The sequence below is a fragment of the Bactrocera oleae genome, chromosome 5 (assembly GCF_042242935.1).
Source record: "Bactrocera oleae isolate idBacOlea1 chromosome 5, idBacOlea1, whole genome shotgun sequence".
Classification (NCBI taxonomy): Eukaryota; Metazoa; Arthropoda; class Insecta; order Diptera; family Tephritidae; genus Bactrocera; species Bactrocera oleae.
This window is the reverse complement of record NC_091539.1, coordinates 63,502,177-63,523,214: the sequence shown is the minus strand read 5'-3', so window position 1 is coordinate 63,523,214 and position 21,038 is coordinate 63,502,177. Positions and strand designations below refer to the sequence as shown.

Genomic DNA, 21,038 nt, shown 5'->3' with positions numbered 1-21,038 from the left:
ATTTCAGTTGCTTTTCGGCTTTCAGTGAGTGCGTTTGATTTTATTGAATTTAGAGTGAGTCGGTTTGGCCTGGATTTTTTTTTTGGTAAAACGTTGTCGTCATCGCCTGGCGCTATCGTCGTTGTCGCTATAGTTAGTTCGTTTGCTTGCTCTCATTGAATTTCTGTGAGCGTCGAAACCGCAGCAGCAGCGGCAGTAGTGATTGTATTTAATTTATGTTATTGTGTTGTTGTTGTAAGTGGATTTCACACAGCATTCGTGTGTGCCCTCGAAAATTTTGAAAGCTACAGCAACAGAAGAAATCAACGTCGTTGTCGTTGACGACGTAACCACCAAACATTAACATCATCATCATTGTGTTTATTTGTGGATTGAGCTGCAGTAGCAGCATCGAATACCTCACCACTTCGCACCAGCCAAGCGTAGATTTCACATAAGTGCATACACATACAAACAAATATACAAAGCAAACTAAATACGTACGTAGACGTAAAGCAGCAACAGTGGACGGTGTCAAATTTTGTTTCTTTTTTTAATTTCAATTCACTTTTTGTGGGCATAGAGTTGCCGTTGCCGTTGCAATAACTCCGTAAGGCTGCCTTTTTCAATTTTTGTATGGTTTCGCAACTGTCGTCGTTGTTGTTGACGCCGTCGCCATCACTGACTTTTTCGAAGCCTATCAAGTCGTCTACATTTCTATCTCATATACATACGTGTACGTAGGCCGCGCGCAGCCATAACCATTCATTCCACTATCCCACAAGGTGTGGGGAAATCGATCGATTACGTAGCTTTGCATATGTATAACGTGAGTGTGTGTGTTTATAAGTGATTGGAAACAAAGTAGAAACAAAAAAAAAATTCAGTAAAATAATTGCCTTTTTATTTTGTGTGTTTCAATGTGCTGTTAAGCACAGAAAACTTATCGTGAAAACGGCAAAACAAGCAAGAAATTCAAACTGCAAAGAATTATTAAAAAGGCGTAAAAATACCCAATTGTTCACCATTAAAAAAGGAAAAACTTAAAATAGTTAGAAACATTTTTATAACGGCATGGAAAAATCAACAGATTCTGCTCCAACGCCACCGTCACCGTCGCCCTCAAGTGCTGTTGTCGGTGGAGCATCCTCCGCAACGAGGACGACATCGTCACCATCTCCTCATGATGGGGTTGCAAATCATTGTGACGGCAGCAATACCACCTTGTCCAGCTATATGATGCCACCACCCACATCGAGACCAACAAATAACATTAGTAGTAAAAATGCAAGTATAGGGTGTGGTTCAACACCAACATTATCAATGTCGTCAGAAACCAGATTAACAACACAGCATGGGAATACAGCAGCAGCTCCCAACGCGCTTAGTTCTTCAAAAGCTCATACCATCGTTGCAGCCACCTCCACCACGAGTAACGCATCGCCGTTTTCGTTGTCGTCGTCGTCGTCCTCACCAGCCGCATCAACCACCAACTCTTCAACATCAAATAGTAATGGTTCTGCAACATCCTCAATTGCTGCCGCCATGGCGCGACATAACGCCTTCATACTACCCTCGCGCACAATGCCTATGAGCGGCACACTTGCCGCCACCACATTACAGCACACAATTGCGCCGCATGCTTTACAACTACCCCACATCAACTTAAATATAAATACGACGACCGGTGGTAACTTTGGTGTGACGGTAGATCCACAAATCTCAGTGGAAAACTTAAAGAAGATAATTGCTAAGAAGCTTAAAGTGGCCAAGGATCGTATTTGCTTGTTGCATCGTGAAAAGTGAGTAAATTTAAATATTTATGCATATATTTTTTACTTTAACTATTTTTCCATTGGTAGGCATTTATGTTATATATTGTGATGTGTGTGAGTTAAAGAGTTATGCTTTCTTAAAGTAATTTTTTGTTATACTTGTGTACATATAATCCTGTAAAGGCACTCCAGCAGCAAAACATCTTGCTAATTATAAATGTGTATACAAGTGTGGCGTGTGGAAAAATCCAAGCTTTAGTTCAACATTGATTACTGCCTCCACCAGCTATAAACACTATTGATTCTTCACGAAGCCTAAGCAAATAGCGCAAACCAATACACGTTGGCTGGCGGCAGCATGCGTTGGTATGGTAAACGAAATGGCCGCATTGCTTGCGACCATTCTCTCGTGTGTTCACCACGGCAAAGCTTGTACAGACAGACGTTCATAGTACGAACTGCATGATTCCCTTTTGACAATTGAAGTAGGCTGCCCTGCCTGTTAAACAGCCATTGCCAAAGCAACCTCTACAGCAGCAGCATATTTTCTGTGCTTCCATGTAGCCACATACATACATACATATATACATATGTACATAGAGACATCCAATTTTGTGTTGTAATAGCTCCCAGCCAGGCTGCTCTTTGTTATGCTTTGTGATTGTCGTTGCCATACATATTGTACTTGTTTGCCATGTTCATTTGTTTGCTGCCACCGCTGCTGCTGTTATGCTTTGCTGCCTCTCCAAAGTGCTCCGCGCTATGTTGCTGCCTGCCTGGTGGTAACTATGCAACACGATGCGGCATATACAGTGTTATTTTATGACACTACTATAGTGATTCCCTCTTCCATCCAGTTTTGCTCTTTAATACTTTTACACTCTTCCTTCAGTTGTGCACACTTGTATGTATGTATGTATGTCATATTGTTATGCCTGGTGGTGTAGTAGGAGGTTGTTTTACAGCGCTATTGAGTTTTAAGGAACGAGCGAAGTAGTTGAAGAAGTTGAAAATGTTTAAGTGGTAGCAAAGCGGGAATTGAAGCGTGTAAACCTTTTGGACATTGATTTTTGTATGCAGTTAATGCTAAGTGAGGTTTTTGGATTTTAGTGGTGGTGGTGCAGCAGGTGATAAAAATCTGTGTATGGTTGGGTCTACATACACACATTGAAGGTATGTACATATGTATGTATGCATTTTCTGATGAACGAATTTAGTTTCTACACATGAGTTGGGATTTGGTTTTTTACAAAAACTGTACGCATGGAATGTATGTATTGTATATACTCTTAAAATAATAAAAATGAAATAAATAATAAAAAATAAAAAGGAAATAAACAAAAAAATAAGTAATAAAAAAATTATAAAAAAAATAAAAATAAGATTTAATTATATTAAATACATAAAAGTCATTTTTTGGATGCATAGCTTAAAAAAAAAATTTTATCATTACAAAAAATTGATGGTGAAATTATTTAATTTTGCGCTTAGAAATATTTATACCCTGAATCAGTTATAAAAATTTTTAACAATTTTCCACGGGAACGGTACAATCTGCGAAGAAATTATTTAGATCGGACCACTATAGCATATAGCTGCCATAGAAACTAAACGATCAAAATCAAGTTCTTGTATGGAAAACTTTTCTGTTTATTTATTACTTAAACTATGCAAATTTGCAATTTAAAAAAATTCCGTCTCGTCTGAGCGACTAGAGGTCAGACATACGTAAGTATGTATGTGCATTTATGTCTGTCGATTGTTGTTAGTTTTTAAGTCACTACTAAAACGCGTAAAAATTTAAAAAAAAAATTCATTTGTGTTTTATGACTTTCATTGAATTTTTTTGCGCACAATTTCAAATGATTGACACGCAATCTACTTCGATAAGAATTCGCGAACTTCTTTCTTCCTTCATAGTGATCCTAACAACAGCTAAACATACTAATAGCTCATGTAGTTAGCATGCCACTTCTGAATATTATAGCAAGTTAAGCTTTTATATATCCAGATTTAACTCAGATGTACTAATATCTATCACTTAACAACTTTCGGTGTGTTAAAAATAATTCGAAATATAGAGTTCCTGTATTTTATTGACTTCGTTAGAAGTCTAGTGATTTGGAAGCTTAAGTCACTTTTACAAAACAAACAAAGAGAGAATTTGTACGGTTCATCATTAGTGGTGAGCTGAGCATGTATTGTGCTTATAGTGACAGCGCTAATCCACTTACCAACACCATTTTGTTAAAGGTGTAATCTCATCGAGATCAAAAGACGTGAATGAAAACAGACTAAATTCTCCGCTCAATAGGGTTGAAAACAATGCTACAACAACAACATACGCTTACATCAATATAAAATTAAATTAACTGAAAAGGCAGAACCTTAATTTCCTAGAAAAACTATGGTGAAGAAAAAATATTACACCTGTGTGAAATTCTCCAACGAAAAATTCATAATCTTTTTCATATTTTTTTTTAAGTTATTATCGAAATTCATATATTTTATATACTAATTTTAAATCAAAATTATATAAAATGCGTAAAAGTAGTAGGAAAATAGATTATGCTTCTTCTTCCAATCAACGCTTCTATATGTTATATCTCCACGTATTATTGCCATTTACTCGCCAGTGCAATTGAATAGCACAACGAATTCGTATGTGTGTGCCTAGCAAATACCACACTTCCACTCATAAATTCACCTACTAATACAAATATACCAACGGTACAACTACATGTCTACACATATGTACATATCTATTTAGCAAATCTCCAAAACTTTGTATAAAAAGAAAAAGAAAGTAAAAAATCGACTAAAGGAAAAGCAAAAAGTCACAGTATTGCATAACTTCTATTCTAAGACAACAGGAATTGCAACAATAACAACAACAACTGCAGGCCACTACATTATTATCATCATTATCGCCATAAAAATATCAAAGTAAATATAAAGTCGAGCAGCGCAGTGAGCGCATACGAAGCAGCAGCGAAAACAGCAACAACAACACACCATTAAATGAAAATGACAAGATTACTCGAAGCAGCGTCGTAAACAAGTACCTAGGCTAACCAAGCAACAGCAGAGCACACAGCAAGTGCCGGCAAAAATTCGTAAATTGTGTTGAGAGTCAGCGGCAAGCGGTGGCGTTGAATGTGGGGACTTCGGCTGCTGCACAAACGGGTGGTCGGTCTTTCGGTCGGTTGAAATAGGCAAATTGGCAAAACGGGTGTTTTCGTAATTATGTGTGTGTGTGTGTGTGTGTGTTACGTTAAGTTTGTATGCACTCGGGCGCGATCGTATGTACTTTGTGTGCTATTTGATTCTGTATGCGTCTATCTATTTGTAGCGTCGTCTATTCGCATTATTATAGTCGGCTATTTAGTGTACTAGCACTCACTATCTATATCTATATATTATCGATATGATTGTAGGTATGTGCATACAAACTTTGCTTTGTTCGTTTCGCTTTCGCTGTCGTCGCATTCCGCTGCGCCCACCATATCGCCCCTTCGCTGGCGTCATAGTGCGCCCATTGTACGAGCAATTCAATAAGCACATTAGCAATTGCAGCTGTAATTACATTGCATTTAAGTGCACAATACGACCACTACTACTACTACTACTATTACAGCGCTGTACTAGAAAAACCGCCCTACTTCGCATACCGCTGCTAACATCGCGCTGTCGTCAGTCCGGCACCGGCAAATAAGGCTAAAGTTCTGTGTTCTCGCGTCATTTTTTATTCATTCATTCTTTGTGTTTGCGTTTTGATAGGCTTTTTTGCAATTCACTTTTTCCTTCTACATTCTATATGCAATTTATTTGCCTTTTGTTGTTGTTGCTTTTGCGATCTATTGTTGTTATTGATTGTGCATTTGCAGTATTTGTTGACTGCATTGAAATTCATTCTCGGTCGCGCAAGTTCAAGTAAAGTGCAAAGAAAAAAAAAACAAACCGAACGAAGACACTAGCTTAGCGATCGGGTGCTCATAAAAAGCACAGCAGTAAGTATGATTTTAAGCAATTAAGTTCAAGTTTTAAGCCAGTTTCTAATAATCAAAATGCTAACAGAACTTCGTAGTGAGTATTGCTATTTGAAAAATAAGCAATTCTCGTCTTTCTGGATGTTTAAAAACTACCTTGGAACTTCCTGAGTTCACAAAAGTCAGATGTGGGATAATTTAGAAATAAAAGTGAGCAATATAATTGCCTAGGCTTGATTACTATAAGTTTAAACATAGCTTAAAACTTACCGATCCAAACAGCGTTAGATAGCCGAATGCCAATAGCCTTGGGCCGTATAAAATCCGTGTCAATACCGGTAACGTAGAACCGACTGTATAGTTGACACAATATGTTGACAAGACTACGGATGCAATTACCTTCATACTGAACGCCAATCACAATGGAGCCATTAAACCCCTTTCTTAATATCTTCCCAGTGAATGTTGTACTTGGCGTCATACCAGCGCCCATTGCAGACGGTCCCTCGAGTTGTCTCTCGAATCTAGAATAACTCTTGCGCAACTTCGTTCTGGATATTGTAGCAGGTTCAATTCCCACCTATCCCAAATCGACTCCAAAACATCAAATATATGTCCTGTGTGCAATGAGTCCTCGCACGTCTCTAACCGCCTCCTTGCAAGCCCAATGATTCCCACTCATCTAACACCCCTTTACCTATGGTCCGACCTCGTCGAAACAGCACGTTTCATGGGCCTCCCGTTAGATAATTTCGATGACAACTATCCTGAGACTAGCTCTCCAAACAGGAGTAGATAACCGATACAACAACAAACATAAGATTAGCTTGCAACTTATTTAGAATAGATTCATGCAAAGAGTTCCAATATGATACTAATCCGCTCTTGGCAAACCCGCTCTTTCCTTAAAGTCTGACACAACTGGTTTGCTGGACCTACTGTTAGATGACTTCGACGATAATTAACCTACATTTCTTTAATAGTTACTTACAGATAATCACTAGAATAACAACTAGAGTTGTCTACCTTTTTGGTACTTTAAAATAACGAGCCTTATTTTCTTCTTTGATAGAAAAAAAGTATTCAGTTTTAAGCCACAGAAATTGATATATTTTCCAACTTTCAAATACACCTCTCTCTCTCTCAAACTCTTCTATGATTTATTATTATTAGCGTCAATATAAATCATCTCTCATCTCTGGCCTTCCCAATATAAATCTAAATTACTACACAGCTCATTGAAAGAACCGCATATATCAAAACGCTCAATAAATTAACCAAAAATAATAGTTTTCTATGCCTCATATAATCTTTCGAGTAGCCTTGTGTCTTTTCGGCACTCCCTACGCAGATGCAAGTTCTTCCGTAAAGCTGAACATAGCATTTGCAAAGGTTGCGTTTAATTTACGAAAAGATTCTTCCTGTTTACATCAATTAAATGCAACGTTAGAGCATTCTCACAACGTCTATATGTATACTCAATTTCATTTGATGCGATGCTCTGATTCTGCGTCGCACCGTGCCGCCATTTGCGTCATGGCGACCGGGAATCAGCGTAAGCACCTTCAAATGATAAGAACACGTAGTTTTCTCTAACACACAATGAGTTTCACACACAATTTCGTGCACCTAAACTCTCTGCAGTGCGCTCTCACGCCGGCGCGCTTCGAAGCGCTCGAATTACAATTGCCTAAAGGCTTTGGCTTTTCTTGGCGTTCATTTTCTGAGTTTTTGGTCTTTACCTTTCCGTAGAAAAAGCTGGCAAATGAGGTGTATGCCATGTGCAATTACATATGAACATTGCTGTTTAGCGCCTAATGTTGCTGCAGCAGCTGCGCTTTTTCGGTTTCTGCCACACGCCGGCGAATTTCTGCGGTATATTTTTGGATTGCAAAAGTACATATTTTTTAAAGTTTTACTTTTTCTCAATGTGTTGTTGTATGTTTTGCATATCTGCTTTTCTTTGTTATTGAGTTAGTTGGCGTTGTTGTTGCTGTGTTTTGCAGCTAATAGTGTGTACTTGTGGCCCTCGAGATATTTTTTGCAATCTCTTTTTCACTTTGCTGATGGGTAGTGGTCCAATGTGACTTTGTGTATGTATGTGTGTGTGTGTTTGTTGTATGTTGCCGTTGTTGGCGCTGGGTGTTGCTGTTATCGTCAATTTTCAAGCCACATGCAAGTCATATACTACCAAATGAGTTGAGACAAACAAGCATACATACATATGTACATACATATATTTGTATATATATGAACTACGTGCATAAATATAGATACTTACATATATACATGCATGTGTGGCTTTGTGTTTGTGTTTGCTGTGGCTTCATAGGCATGCAAGCAGCGATTTCCTTTGTTTCCAATCAACAACGGGTTTACTACTAGCGAACTAACCAGCCAGCCAGCCAAACGTCGCTTATCTTTTTTACTATTGATATCAACATCTATGACTGAGGGCAGATACGATATGCGAGTACAGCAAATGCTTCCGTTTGTGTAGCAGCGACACACACATCTACATATACTTGTCGCCATCGATACACATATATAATACTACTCATGGTGGTTAAACACTAGGTACATACATATGTATGTGGCTACACATGTGTGAATTTATGGTCCAAGAATAGTCATTTTTAGTATACTAAATCTGTGTGTACTCGCTGCACACGGCCGCAAATACATACATACGCACATGCTTTGTCAATAAACAAACAAACATACATCTATACATACATATGTACATATATACAATGTTATATACATAGCCTCATCATTTAGTCAATGCGTTAGGCGTGTAAGTCAGGTGTATGTACAGCAGAGAAACATACACACATACACACTTGCCCAGCATTCCACTTGTTTACTCAATGTGGCATCTGAAAAATTTACACTTTCCGTTACAAACATACATACTCTACATATAAGCAAGTGCACACAATTTCGCCTCTACAAATATTACGCCCGAAAATCTGTATATACATACATACATACATACATACATATACACCTCTCAGCCCATACTCAACAGCTGCTTTGTATGTAGACACTCCTTCGTTGCCTGGTTACAGCATTCTGTGCGCTTATATTCGCATACTTGCAACACGCTGCTGTTGCACTGTCTCGTCGCTCAATTATATTGCCTCAAAACTATTATTATTTCTTGGCACATATGCTGTGATATATGTATATGCATATATATAACTGTATATACATACCTATCTAATTGCATCTTTTGCTCTCCAAAAAAGCAAATATATATAAAGAAACTTACATAACCTGCAATTATTGAGTGCATTATTCACAATATAATAGTATTTGAAGCACTCGCATTGACATCAATATATGAATGTGTACATACATATATGTCCTATGTGTGTTTATATGTATTTTTCTGTGTCTGAATTTTTGAAAAGTTTTTCAAGTTTACCTTTTGCGCTGTATTAGTTTCCCTTCTCCATTTGCAATGCTTTATAAATCATACATACATACATGCATACCTATACATAACTGAACTACAAAAATGATAGCAAATGTTACTTTTTTGTTTTATTTTCCTGTTCATATACATTTAATTTTTTTTTTATCTTTTATGACACTCCATTTCATTTCGTTTAACCCATTATTAGAGCGTTACTTATTTACACACATTTTGTTTAGTTACCCCTAAAAAGTGAATGTGTATGTTATAGAGAGACGGTGGATTATATTATATATTCACAGATACTTCTGTATATACATACTATGTACATATATATGTTTACCTTTCTGGCTAAATATTCACATAGGCAGAACTACCCAGCAAGCACTAAAAGTAAGATTTCGTTAATGTCTGAGAAAATTATTATACTCAAACTGGAATTGCGCTACAAGTTAAATATTTCGCAAGCATTAACTGTAAGTTTCTTCTATATTATATTTTTTACATTTTTTACTATGTGTAGATTTCTGTCAGCAAACGTTCCAAATTACGTAATAACTGAAGAAAAAAAGCTGTAAAAGTATACTTTAAGTTGAGATACTGTTAAATATTTTTTGCTAGCTTTAGAAATGTATTTAAAATAAATAAATAACTGTAAATTGTTGGCAATATGCTCCAAACGGAGTTAAAAGCAATTCTATATACATAAATATAAAAGTATATAGAATTTGTTTCGAAATTACACTGAGTTGTTTGTTGTACTCGGTTGGTTGAGAAACTATTGAAATTTAATTTTACGTGCTTGAGAATTAACTTTACGCACTTGAGAAAGTTTTTTTTTAGCAAATTTCAAGCATAAATGGTTTGTGGGGTAGCCGAAAACGCACAAGTTTTTATAGTGTTAAAGGTCTTTACATGAAAAAAGATACTGCTGTAAAGTTAAATTTGAAAGTTTTGGACATTCTGCCCAAAAAAAACTTAGACTTAATGTTAAGCAATTGGAAAATTTCAGCTATAGAACGGTGCTTAGTGTATAATTATTTATTAGTATAAAAAGAATTGTTTATAAAATATTATACAATTTAATGTTGTTGTTTACTTTAAAAAATTTTTATATACATACATATGTCTATTAAAGAAACTCTTTTTAAATAAAATTTTCCTAAACAAAATTTTAGATTAACAAAGATAAAAGTAATTTGAGGCATTTTACAACAAAAACCATTGCATAACTCTGTAATTCCTAAAATTTATTATTAATACATGCAAAATATTTTGAAAGCGAAGTAAGTATTTTCAAAATATTGATAGGTACCCCAATTCCTCTGAAAGTCGTAAATATTTCAAGTGTATTTGTTTTACAAAAAACACACTATAATAAAATAATGTTAAGCTCTTTCAGGCTAAAATTAATTTTTGTATATAAATATATATATGTAATGTATACTACATATATTTTTCAAAATTCCGATTTCCAAATTCGAAAATCACCAAAACTTTTACAATTTTTAGTTTGTTTACGTGTATTTTTAGTGAATTTCGAAATCCGTGTTAATTTTATTTTGAAATTAACTGCAAGTTTCTTCTATATTATATTTTTTAAATTTTTTGTTTTTGGATTTTTCTTACAATATATTTTTTTAATTTCTTTTTGATTTCTTGATACAATTTTTTTATATTTTTATAATATTTTTTTTTGACGTTTTAAATTTATTTTTAAATTTTTTTTTTTATTTTAATATATATTTAGTAAATTAGTAAATTAAAAAAAAAATTTTTTTGTTTAGTTTATATTATTTTGTTTTTACTTTTGCTTTAATTTTAATTTATATGCTTTTTTAAATTAAAATTTTTTATTTATTTTTGTTGTTTTTATTCTTCGTTTCTTCTTCTTTTTTTGTGTAAAAAACTGTTTGCCCTGCCAATTTTCGTGGCATTCAGCGAATTTAGGCAATTTTAATTCCTGCCCACTGAGTAATTGCTCCAGCAAAACGATTTATTTGTATGTATGTATGCGAGTTTATTAAATGTTTGCATTTCATTTTATGAGCTTGCATTTATGTACATTTTTATTGTCAACAATACTCATTTAACTACCTTAAATTATCGCTTACCAATTTTATTGTTGTAAACACGTGTTTTCCACAGAGTGATGAACCTTCCAGCATTTTGAAGATGTTAAATGATGAACGGGATTAATACATGCACTTGTATGTGTTTTCACCCGAAATATGAGTGTGCATGAAACAAAAAGTCAAGTAGGCAGAAAGTATTTATCGTATAATCTAAAAATAGTATCCCTCCATTTGGAGCTATGACGTTATTATGCCGAAGGAGTGCAAATTTTAAGCATTGACTTTAATTAACATGAAAATTTATTAATATCTAGAAAATTTATTAAATTATACTTTTGCTTTACAAATATACAAAACTAAATTTTTTCATATTATTTATTGTTTATAGAAAAGTTTATATACCTACATATATTTATTATAGTAAAATTAAGTTTCAAGTTAATTTTAAAATCTTACTTCGCAAATTTACAAAAATCTAGTTAAGCTTTTTTCAGTTCAGTTTCTTCTTAATACATACATACAAACTAGCTTGGATTTTTTTTATATATTTTTTTTTATAAAATGTTATATTCTTTAACCATATTGTTGTCTTAAAATGTCAAAAGAATGAAGTTCTCGCTGATAAATCGCCCTTCATACACACGCTCAATGTAGAACAAAGCTTTCTTAATTAGGAATTTAGAAATCAAATGCTACTTTTCGCCATTTTTAGAATTATCTATAATTTTGTTTTTTGTTTTTGTATTACACAACACATTTTCATTTGTTTTCTATTTTTGTTTTATTTATATTTGTTGTTGTTATGTTTTCGCTAGTGTGTAGGTTGTTTTTCACTCTTCTGTTTTGTTTCGCTTTGTTATTATGGTAATAATAATTTTTCTAACGAATTCATTGTTAGTTATTGTTGTTGCTAATGCGCTGCGCTATTCTAAACGGCAATAAAATTACAAACACATGTACATACGCGCAAACATACAAACATTTACATAGATTCAATAGCAAAAGTAAGCTATTTATATTTGTACTTGTGCATGTGTATTTATTTATGTATATATGTACATATGTATGTATGATTATGTGTGTGTGTTTTTTTTTGCGCTCTTTTTTTTCTCAGCTAACTTTTGCCGGTTGCTGGCATCCAACAACCGTTTCTTATTTCATCAACGTCAACCGGCTGCTGCTGCTGCGGCTCACTTTAATTTGTTGTTGTTGCTGTTGCAGTAGTTGTTTTTTTTTGGAATTTTCTTTGTTTTGCTGTTGACGTTGGTTGCGATCGGCAATGAGTACATTAGATACAATGACCGACCGCCTCCTAACAAGTTGTCGTGTGCTTACAAGGTGGATATCCACATACGTAGAAATGTATGTACATATATTTTTGTTGTTGTTGTGTTCATGTGCGTGCAGGTTACTCCAACACAGCGGCACGACCGGCAGCTGCAACTGCAGTTATTTTATTAACGGTGTTTTTAAGCTATATCGATTGTGCAGATTCATTCGCGAGTAATCAGCTGAAGTTTCAGCATTCCTCGCACAAACACACGCACACACACACACACATAATTCATGCGTTACTCGACACTTTTATTAATTATAATGGCGAAAATAATAAAATAATGCATATGCAACAACACCTGTTCTATACGCATTAGAATTTATACATACATACATATATTGTTCCGATCGCGTACACTACTTTGCCGGCTGATCGTCCCATATATCGCAATGACGCTCGACTTAAAAGCACACACACACAAGCATTTGCTTAATGTGCTCTTACTGCAAATACACGCATAACAAAAAAAGTAAAAAATGTTATGCAAAAATCTATTTATTCATTAACAAATAATCGCTTTATGTGTGTGCTCATGTATTTGTGTGCATGTAAATGCAAATACGAGCAATTCACTATAATATTTTGTAGTAAAAATGAAGTGAGAGAATGTAAAAAATCATCGGTATGCATTCTGAATTGACTTATAGCGACTAGTTACCAGCTGGTTCATGTGTAATGTGTTTGAGACCATAACTGAAACGGTTTTATACACGTTTACAAATAAAATTTTTTTTGGAAAATTATTAAATTAAATTAATTTTGATAATATTTGCCAAAAGAAATAATACGTTCATATCTGAAAGTATACGTACTTTATTGTATTTATGTTAAACAAGGCATGTGGTAAACTTACATGAAGTTTGTAACACCCAGAAGGAAAGGTCGTATATATGTATGTAAATGACTAGCGTGATGAGCTGAGTCGATTTGGCCAAGTCCGTCTCTATATACATGTGTGTACGCGGGCTAGTTCCTCAGTTTTTGAGATATTGATCTGAATTTTTGCACACCACTTTTTCTCTCCCAGAAGCTGTTCATTTGTTGGAACCGCCAATAACGGTCCACTACATACGTAGCATATAACTGCCAGACAAAATGATCGAACAAGTTCTTGTAAATTTTTTATTTATTCAAAGATGTATGTACATACACCAATTTTGGCACAGTTTATTTTCAAAGGCAGCGATACAATCTCCAAACAAATTGTTCAAATCGGACCATTCAAAATCCATATGAAGATCTTTTTGTACCGTTTAATGGTATAAAAATAAAACAACTTGTAAACGGCATTACAGAACAGTCGAAGTTAACATTTTTTCTTGTTTTTATGTCGTATGTTCTTTTTGTTTTAAATATTAATATTAAAAATTGAAAAAAAATTTATAAAATTTAAAACTTTTCCTTTCGAAATGATTTTAAAAATTTTATATCAACTCTTCTTTATTATGAACTAGTGAAACGGCAATAGATTTAGTACTGCGTACTGGTGTTGACTGCTGGGTTATGAAGTATGCTCTAACTAGACAAATATTGTACTTTCAATTGTTAGATATTTTCTTAATTCATAGGCACTACGCTGACGTTAGTACATATTTACATATTTATTTATGTAAGTAGCTTCGTATGTATGTATGTATTTATCATTAAAATGACGACATTAGAAAGAAACGTCGCATAAAAATAAAGAATAATAACAACAAAGGAAAGAGCTCAGCAAGATTTTCAATTAAAACCACTTGAATGATGACATATACACATACATACATATACACATGTACATATGCACAAACAAATATTTCATAGGAATTAGGTAGGTGGACTACTAAATTCTTTCACAGAAACTAGAAACTAGGCGAAAGCAATTAGAAAATATGTTATATTCGAGAGGAAATACATAGAAATATTTTGTGTATACATATATACAGATGTAACTGATTTGTATGTGTGTATGAATCTAAATTGTATGTGTGTATGTTATGTATGGTTTTATATACGAAACAGGTGCTCCAACAGCGCTTATTAACTCATACATCTGCCTAGTATTAGAAACGAAAGTATATGAGGACCTAAAACTATTTGATTTTCAATTTCTTCCCAGTAACTAAAGCATAATTTTGGCTCTGCATAAACTAAATTTTCCACACTGACTTTTATATCCGCAACATTTCACCGCTCGTATCAGCATTTCGCCTTCAGACGATCACTTATATACCGATCATATGTTCATAATCTTCGTACTAAAATATTTCTTACGAGCTTTCTTTGTTTCATTGCCTAACTAAAACAGGTTGCTGTAGTGCTTTAGAATAATTATTTACATTTTTTTTTCCAATAGTATACATTACAAGCGCGCTATTTCATCACAAGCGTTCTATTATTGAACTTTTACAATAATCCCTTCGCAATAACAACGTTTTCCACTACTCAAGCGCGTGTTCTAACACACTTACAAGGCATATATATACACAGTCTACTAATATTCAGCTTGCCTTTGAAAAAAAAAGAAAACAGATTTGCACATTCTACGAACTATTAGCAATTCAACGGTAAAATGTAAAGCAGCTACAATAAATAAATGAATGACGTCACACCGGCGTTCTGTGGCAGTTTCTTCGTAAGAGTTCCACAATAATATACCAAATAGAATGCAAATAATTGTTGTAGAACTGTGTCGAACTGTGTAACAATGCGAAATTAGGCATGCACAGTGCAAGTACCGCTGATCGGTGGTGATAAGTCGTGATCGCTGACCGCAAAGTAGTGAATAAGCGCGTTGCCAAGAAACTTCACCCCCACTAATGTGCGCTTTGTACTTTAAAGTAACTGTAAAGGTATTTCTTCTATGCTAGTAGTTAGCTTTCGAGCAGATCTAATGCTGCGTCGCCATAACTCGGCTGTCAGTCCACCCACTAACACCCACACACACACACAGCCATGTGGCGAAACCTTTCTTGACTATCATCTGTTGGCTGCTCTCCCTTCTTCGTGTCTTTTGTGTTTGTAGTTTGTTTTATTCGATTTAATTTCTTCTTTTTTCATTTATTGTACATGAATCGATAGTTCAAAATTAGAACTTGTTTGTCTTCTCGGCGCGCTGCTTGTTTTCTTTGTTCACCGCTGCTTATATTTTTATATGTTTGCAGGCACAACCACACACACACACATATACACATACACATGCACACATAAATAACTGTATATGATTATTTGTTGTATTAGTTAACCGGCACTGCTTTTTTCGCTTTGTTCCAAGCGGATGCGTTTTTCCCCTTCCACTTTGCGATTATATTATAGTTAACACAACAGAATATATGCACACATACAGATACATGGTTTTTGTTTCTAAATTTCAACGTTTTTTAAAGCGATTTACTTGAAATATAGTTTTATACTATATTTAACTTTTAAAAATGGTAAAGTGCAACAAAATATTAGATAAATTTAGCATTTTTGGAATATTATTATAAAAATTTATTTATTTCTATAAACTTTAATTTATTTATATAATTTGTTTATGTATTAAACTAATAGAAATGTACAAATATCAGTACAAAAATTGTATTGTAGTTGTTTCTGTTTTTTTTTTTAACCATATTTTTATTGAAACAATTTTAAAAAATTATGTTTTTAAGTATTGTTTTCATAAACAAATAATATAAATAAAATATCTAATACATTTTTACGAATTAGTGATGAATTGCTCTTCTTGTTTTCGATTCACGAAATTTCGAAAATATCAAAATATTATAAAGCTTGGAAGAAAATGTATTCCCAATTTCTCTTAAAATATTTTTCTAATTTTTTTTACGCTAAAATTTGCATATAATTAATTATCTTAACTGCAAACGGAATAATAAAACTAAAATATGCAAATGTCATACTTTCACATTTAAATAGTATTGCATCTTTTGTATATTTTGCAACCTTTTTATTTTTGTTAAAAAAAAATGTTACATTCAAAATTTGCTAGTTAATTTTTAACATATTTCCAAAATACATGATTGATTTGTCGATTCTTTGCTTCTTTTAAACATTTTTAAAAATTAAAAAGGTTTAAAAAATTGTTATCAAAATTTTGTATAAAATTATAAAATTTTTTTCTTCTAAATATTTGTTTCAGTTCAGTTTGCCGATTTTTATGCTTCGCTTATACTTTTTAATAATTAAAAAAAATTATTAATTTTTATAGAATATATTTTATAAGAATATTTTATTTGTTTTTGCATTTTTATGCTTTTAATAATTAAAAATTCTTCTCAATAATTAAAAAATTTAATAAATTTTTATTTAACATTTTCTTTAAAAGCATAATAATTTTTTTGTTAAATATTTAACAAAATATATCAGTTTGTGGATATTTATGCTTCACTTGCGCTTTCTAATAATTAAAAAAAATTTATTCATTTTTTTTGTTATAAAAATATAATATTTTTTCCTTAAATTTTTATGCTTCTCTTGTGCTTTTTAATAATTAAAAAATTTTTATAAATTATTATTAATTTTATTTTATAACAATGTAATATTTTTTCTTATAAAAATTCTTCATATTTTTTAATATAAATATTATTTTTTCCAATTCTTTTTGAATATATTTTTGTTTTTAATATTTTTTTTTATGTTTTTTATTCACAAAAATATGTATAATATAATTTTTCTGCAGTATTATATTATTTTGTACTTTCTTCTATAAATAGTTTAATTCGTCAAAATAAAAAAATTTCCCTAAAGTCTTAAATCGTCTATTGATTTATGCTATAAATACGAGTTATTAGTTTTAATCTTAAAACGGTATGTGAGTTAATAAAATTATTTTTAATTCCAACTAATTTTTTATTTTATTTTATTATATATATATACATATATTTATTTAATTTAATTTATTTTTTATATTTTGTTTTTTAAATTCATTTATTCTTTTCACACAATTTTTTTTTTAATTTAATTATATTTTTATATTGTTTTTTACTTTTTTTTTTTTGTTTATTTTTATTATATTTTTATATTGTGTTTTACTTTTTTTTTGTTTATTTTTTATTGTTATTATTTTTTATTGTTATTATTTTTTATTTAAATTTTTGTATGCATTTTCTTTTTTATTAAAATTTTACAGCGTTTTTAACACGCCTTTGCATGCACACTTAACTTAGCCGCGCTTAGTTGTCACACTTTAAATAAATATTTACTTATTGACTAAGTTTATTTCTGTTTAATTTTAATATATTTCCTTTGTTCTGTTATAAATTTTATGTGACCATATAAATATATGTATGTGATGTAAAATAGTTAGTAATATGTCTTCTATTGAAATGACATTTCAACCACTTTTGACGTAAGCGTCACTTCGATAAGAGCGTTATCGCTTATCCGTTGTAACATACATACGTTACAGAGGTACTCAGTGTGCTGTGTTTCCTTATGACATATACATTTTTTTATCAGTAGATGATTTTCAATTTTGTTAGCCTAATAAACGAACCCGTTCGACGCTTTCATTACAAACTAGTGCTTCAAGTGGCTCAAACTTATTTCTGTCCGATTACATAGTAGTTTTATTTAGTATTTTATGCAATAATTGTATGAAGTTCTTTAAATTTTTAATACATTTATTTTCAAGATCAATTTTAACCTCAGATGAAAGTAATTTTGAAACAAATGTCTGAGTAGTTGATAAGTTCTTTGAAGGACTCATGAGAGATTGTTCTGCATAATTCAAAATTCCTCTAAAACCCGATTTTTTTTAGATACTACTCTCAAAAATATTGCTGAACAAAATTATGGGAGCAGAAAATGCTAAAATCAGGGTTGATATTTGGTTTATCTAAAATGTCTATTTTCTTGTTTGATATTTCTTTGAATTACAGAAACGAAGTGTCTCAAATTTCAGACAGTTACGATATATTTTTATTGTATAATCATTACCTTTACGCAATTATTCAATTTAGAAATCTCAATTAAACGATCTTAAAGCTGATCTCAGTCTTTTTTTGTATTCGCTATTATTTTTCAAACACGCAATTGTCAATTAATTTGTTGTTTTTTTGCAATTTATTTTGCTTTCATTGTGACTTTGCTGCTGACCAGTATGTAGCAGATTTGAGACGTATTGACTGACTACAACGAGAACCTGAATGGAAAAAGAGTCATTATTTGTTTATTTAGTTAGCTCGCTAAGCCGGTTTACTTCTGTCGTTCTTTGTTTTTTTGCCGCATAAATTTAAGTCGACTAGTTACAATAACGCGAATTGCAAATTGGGAGCGAGAGAGGATTCAAAAAAGTGCTGCTTATAGTGTTTGAGCCGCGAAAGCACGCTCATGGCTCTGGTGCCGGTTAACAGCTGGAAACTCGTGAGTGTGTTTGCGCTCAGCATAAGTTACAATAATGCCACTTACAACACTATGCAATTTACAACAACATTAATGCAATTCACAACAAAAACAATACAAGTTGCAATAACAGTAATACAATATACAGTAAAAACAATGCAACTTCCACCAACAAAAAAATACAAATTATTACAACAACAATACAATTTACAAAAAAAACTAAAAACAATGAACATTAGTACAACAACAATGCAGCAGCACACTGTTGTGATAAGCCGTATGTAATAAAATGGCAGAGCGGGAGAGAGTCAGTGAGCGCGTGAACAAGATTACAATATGCTAGTTACTCAATTTAATTAAAAGTAGTTTAAATGCAAATTTTAATCAAGTAGCGCTGCATTCCTTGCATTTTTTGCGCTATTTAGCGCGCGTTTGGGAAACTTTTGAAAGTTTTCTTTTTTCTAAAAGCTTTAGCGTTCAGCTATTTGCTTGGATTACTAAAGTTTTGTAATACAATTTCCCTTTTGTAATCGAAGTTAAACCATCGTAGCTTATCTGCGCCGTGCTACCCTGCCCACATCTTCAAAATGGTGGCAATCGACGCTGCACGCCAACACTTTTTCATGCACCTCACCGCTTCTCTCTCGCTCAATCGCTCCTTAACAGTCATCTTTACTCAGGCCTCAAAATCTATTGTGTCGTACACACATTCGACCACTTCGAAACGATATGGTATGTAGGTGAGTCGCTTCCACTAACTTCCCTTAACTCTCGAACTCGTCGGACTCGGTTGCTTTAATTTATGCTTTTGTTTGACTTTCCATATGAACATACCGACATACATATGTACACGCTTTACCATGCCAAGAATCTTCCATGTTCTCCGCACATATCAATAAACATTTATATGTGTACACATGCATACTTATATTTATATTTGCCTAGATACTCGGGATATTTGTACTTACTTACTTAGATTATCTTATGCGTTCATTCTTCGTTCTTCACTTTGTGTCGCACGTTGCTTTAACCACTTTTCTCAAATTGAATGTCCATGACGATTGCTGTTGATGGTTATGTTGTTGCTGGTGTTATTGGTGGTGTTTTCTCTGATGCAGGTCTTCTTCTTGCGCTTCTTCTTCTTCTTCCTGCTCTTGTTCGTGTTCTTTTTCTTCCTCGCTGCCATGCTACCTTTTTTGTTCAGTCCATATCGCATAGTGTGTCAGATCGCCTCCAGTAGCGGCGTGCCGTGCTGCCGGTGGTGGAATTTGCTCTTTATTCCAAATTGCCATTATCATAGTCGTAAATTTTCTATATTGCGTTGCTGCTGCCGCTGTTTCTTCTGCTTCTGCAGTTGCTTTGCTATGTGCGTTATTTTCTTCTAAACTACGCCATTACTTTTTTATACACATAATCTCGGTTTTATGTTTGATTACAAGAATCGCAATACCATTCTTTCTCATGTGCCTTATTCTTACGATATATACCCTGCTGACATATAAATTGTGTGTAACGCACCGTAAAAAGGGTTTATAGTTTCCTGGGTTGCGTCATTTTGTGCTACGCAGCACAGCGGGTGTATCCATAGTGTGATGGCTAAGCAGCATGCGAAATGCTGCTCTATTAAATGTTAATCGAAGTCATCTCATTAATACCGACAAAATTAATTGTAGTTGATGTAAATTCATTATAAAGCATATTTCCGGTTTTCGAAAACTTTTAGGGGTGACTTACATGTACGGCTCAGTAGATGGTTGGTAAATTTGACCGAAAACGTGAATTCTGAGAGATACTTAAGTTCTACTATGCATTTTACGGAGTTTACATGTCTCTTAAGTAAATGATCGAGGGTCTCGTTCGTCAAATTTTGCACTATTTATCTTTTAAGCTTACCTCTAACTCCTATGACGAATTTATGGAATATTTTTCAAACTCAGAAACCTTTCACAGTTCTGGCAATGCCTGCGAAATCGTATATAATCTTTATTTTTCATTTACTAAATGATACAATGGTGCCTGGAACTATTCTAACCGATTTCTTTTCTAAAAATAGGAAAAAAAATCGTTTTCAAAAAGCTTTTATTCTCAAGGAACTACGATTTTAGTTACTAATCTATGCCTGAGAACTAAGGGCAACCG

The 21,038-nt window shown here is 33.0% G+C and overlaps 1 protein-coding gene across 1 annotated transcript in view; it reads left to right on the top strand.

The window, feature by feature from the left end:
• The window catches only part of stx (ubiquitin-like domain-containing protein stuxnet), a 64,541-nt gene continuing 43,503 nt past the window's right edge, over positions 1 to 21,038 (top strand). The window contains exon 1 of the mRNA XM_014232261.3: positions 1 to 1,781. Coding sequence (XP_014087736.2) covers positions 1,054 to 1,781 — 728 coding nt within the window. The 5' untranslated portion in view covers positions 1 to 1,053. The remainder of the gene's footprint in view (positions 1,782 to 21,038) is intronic.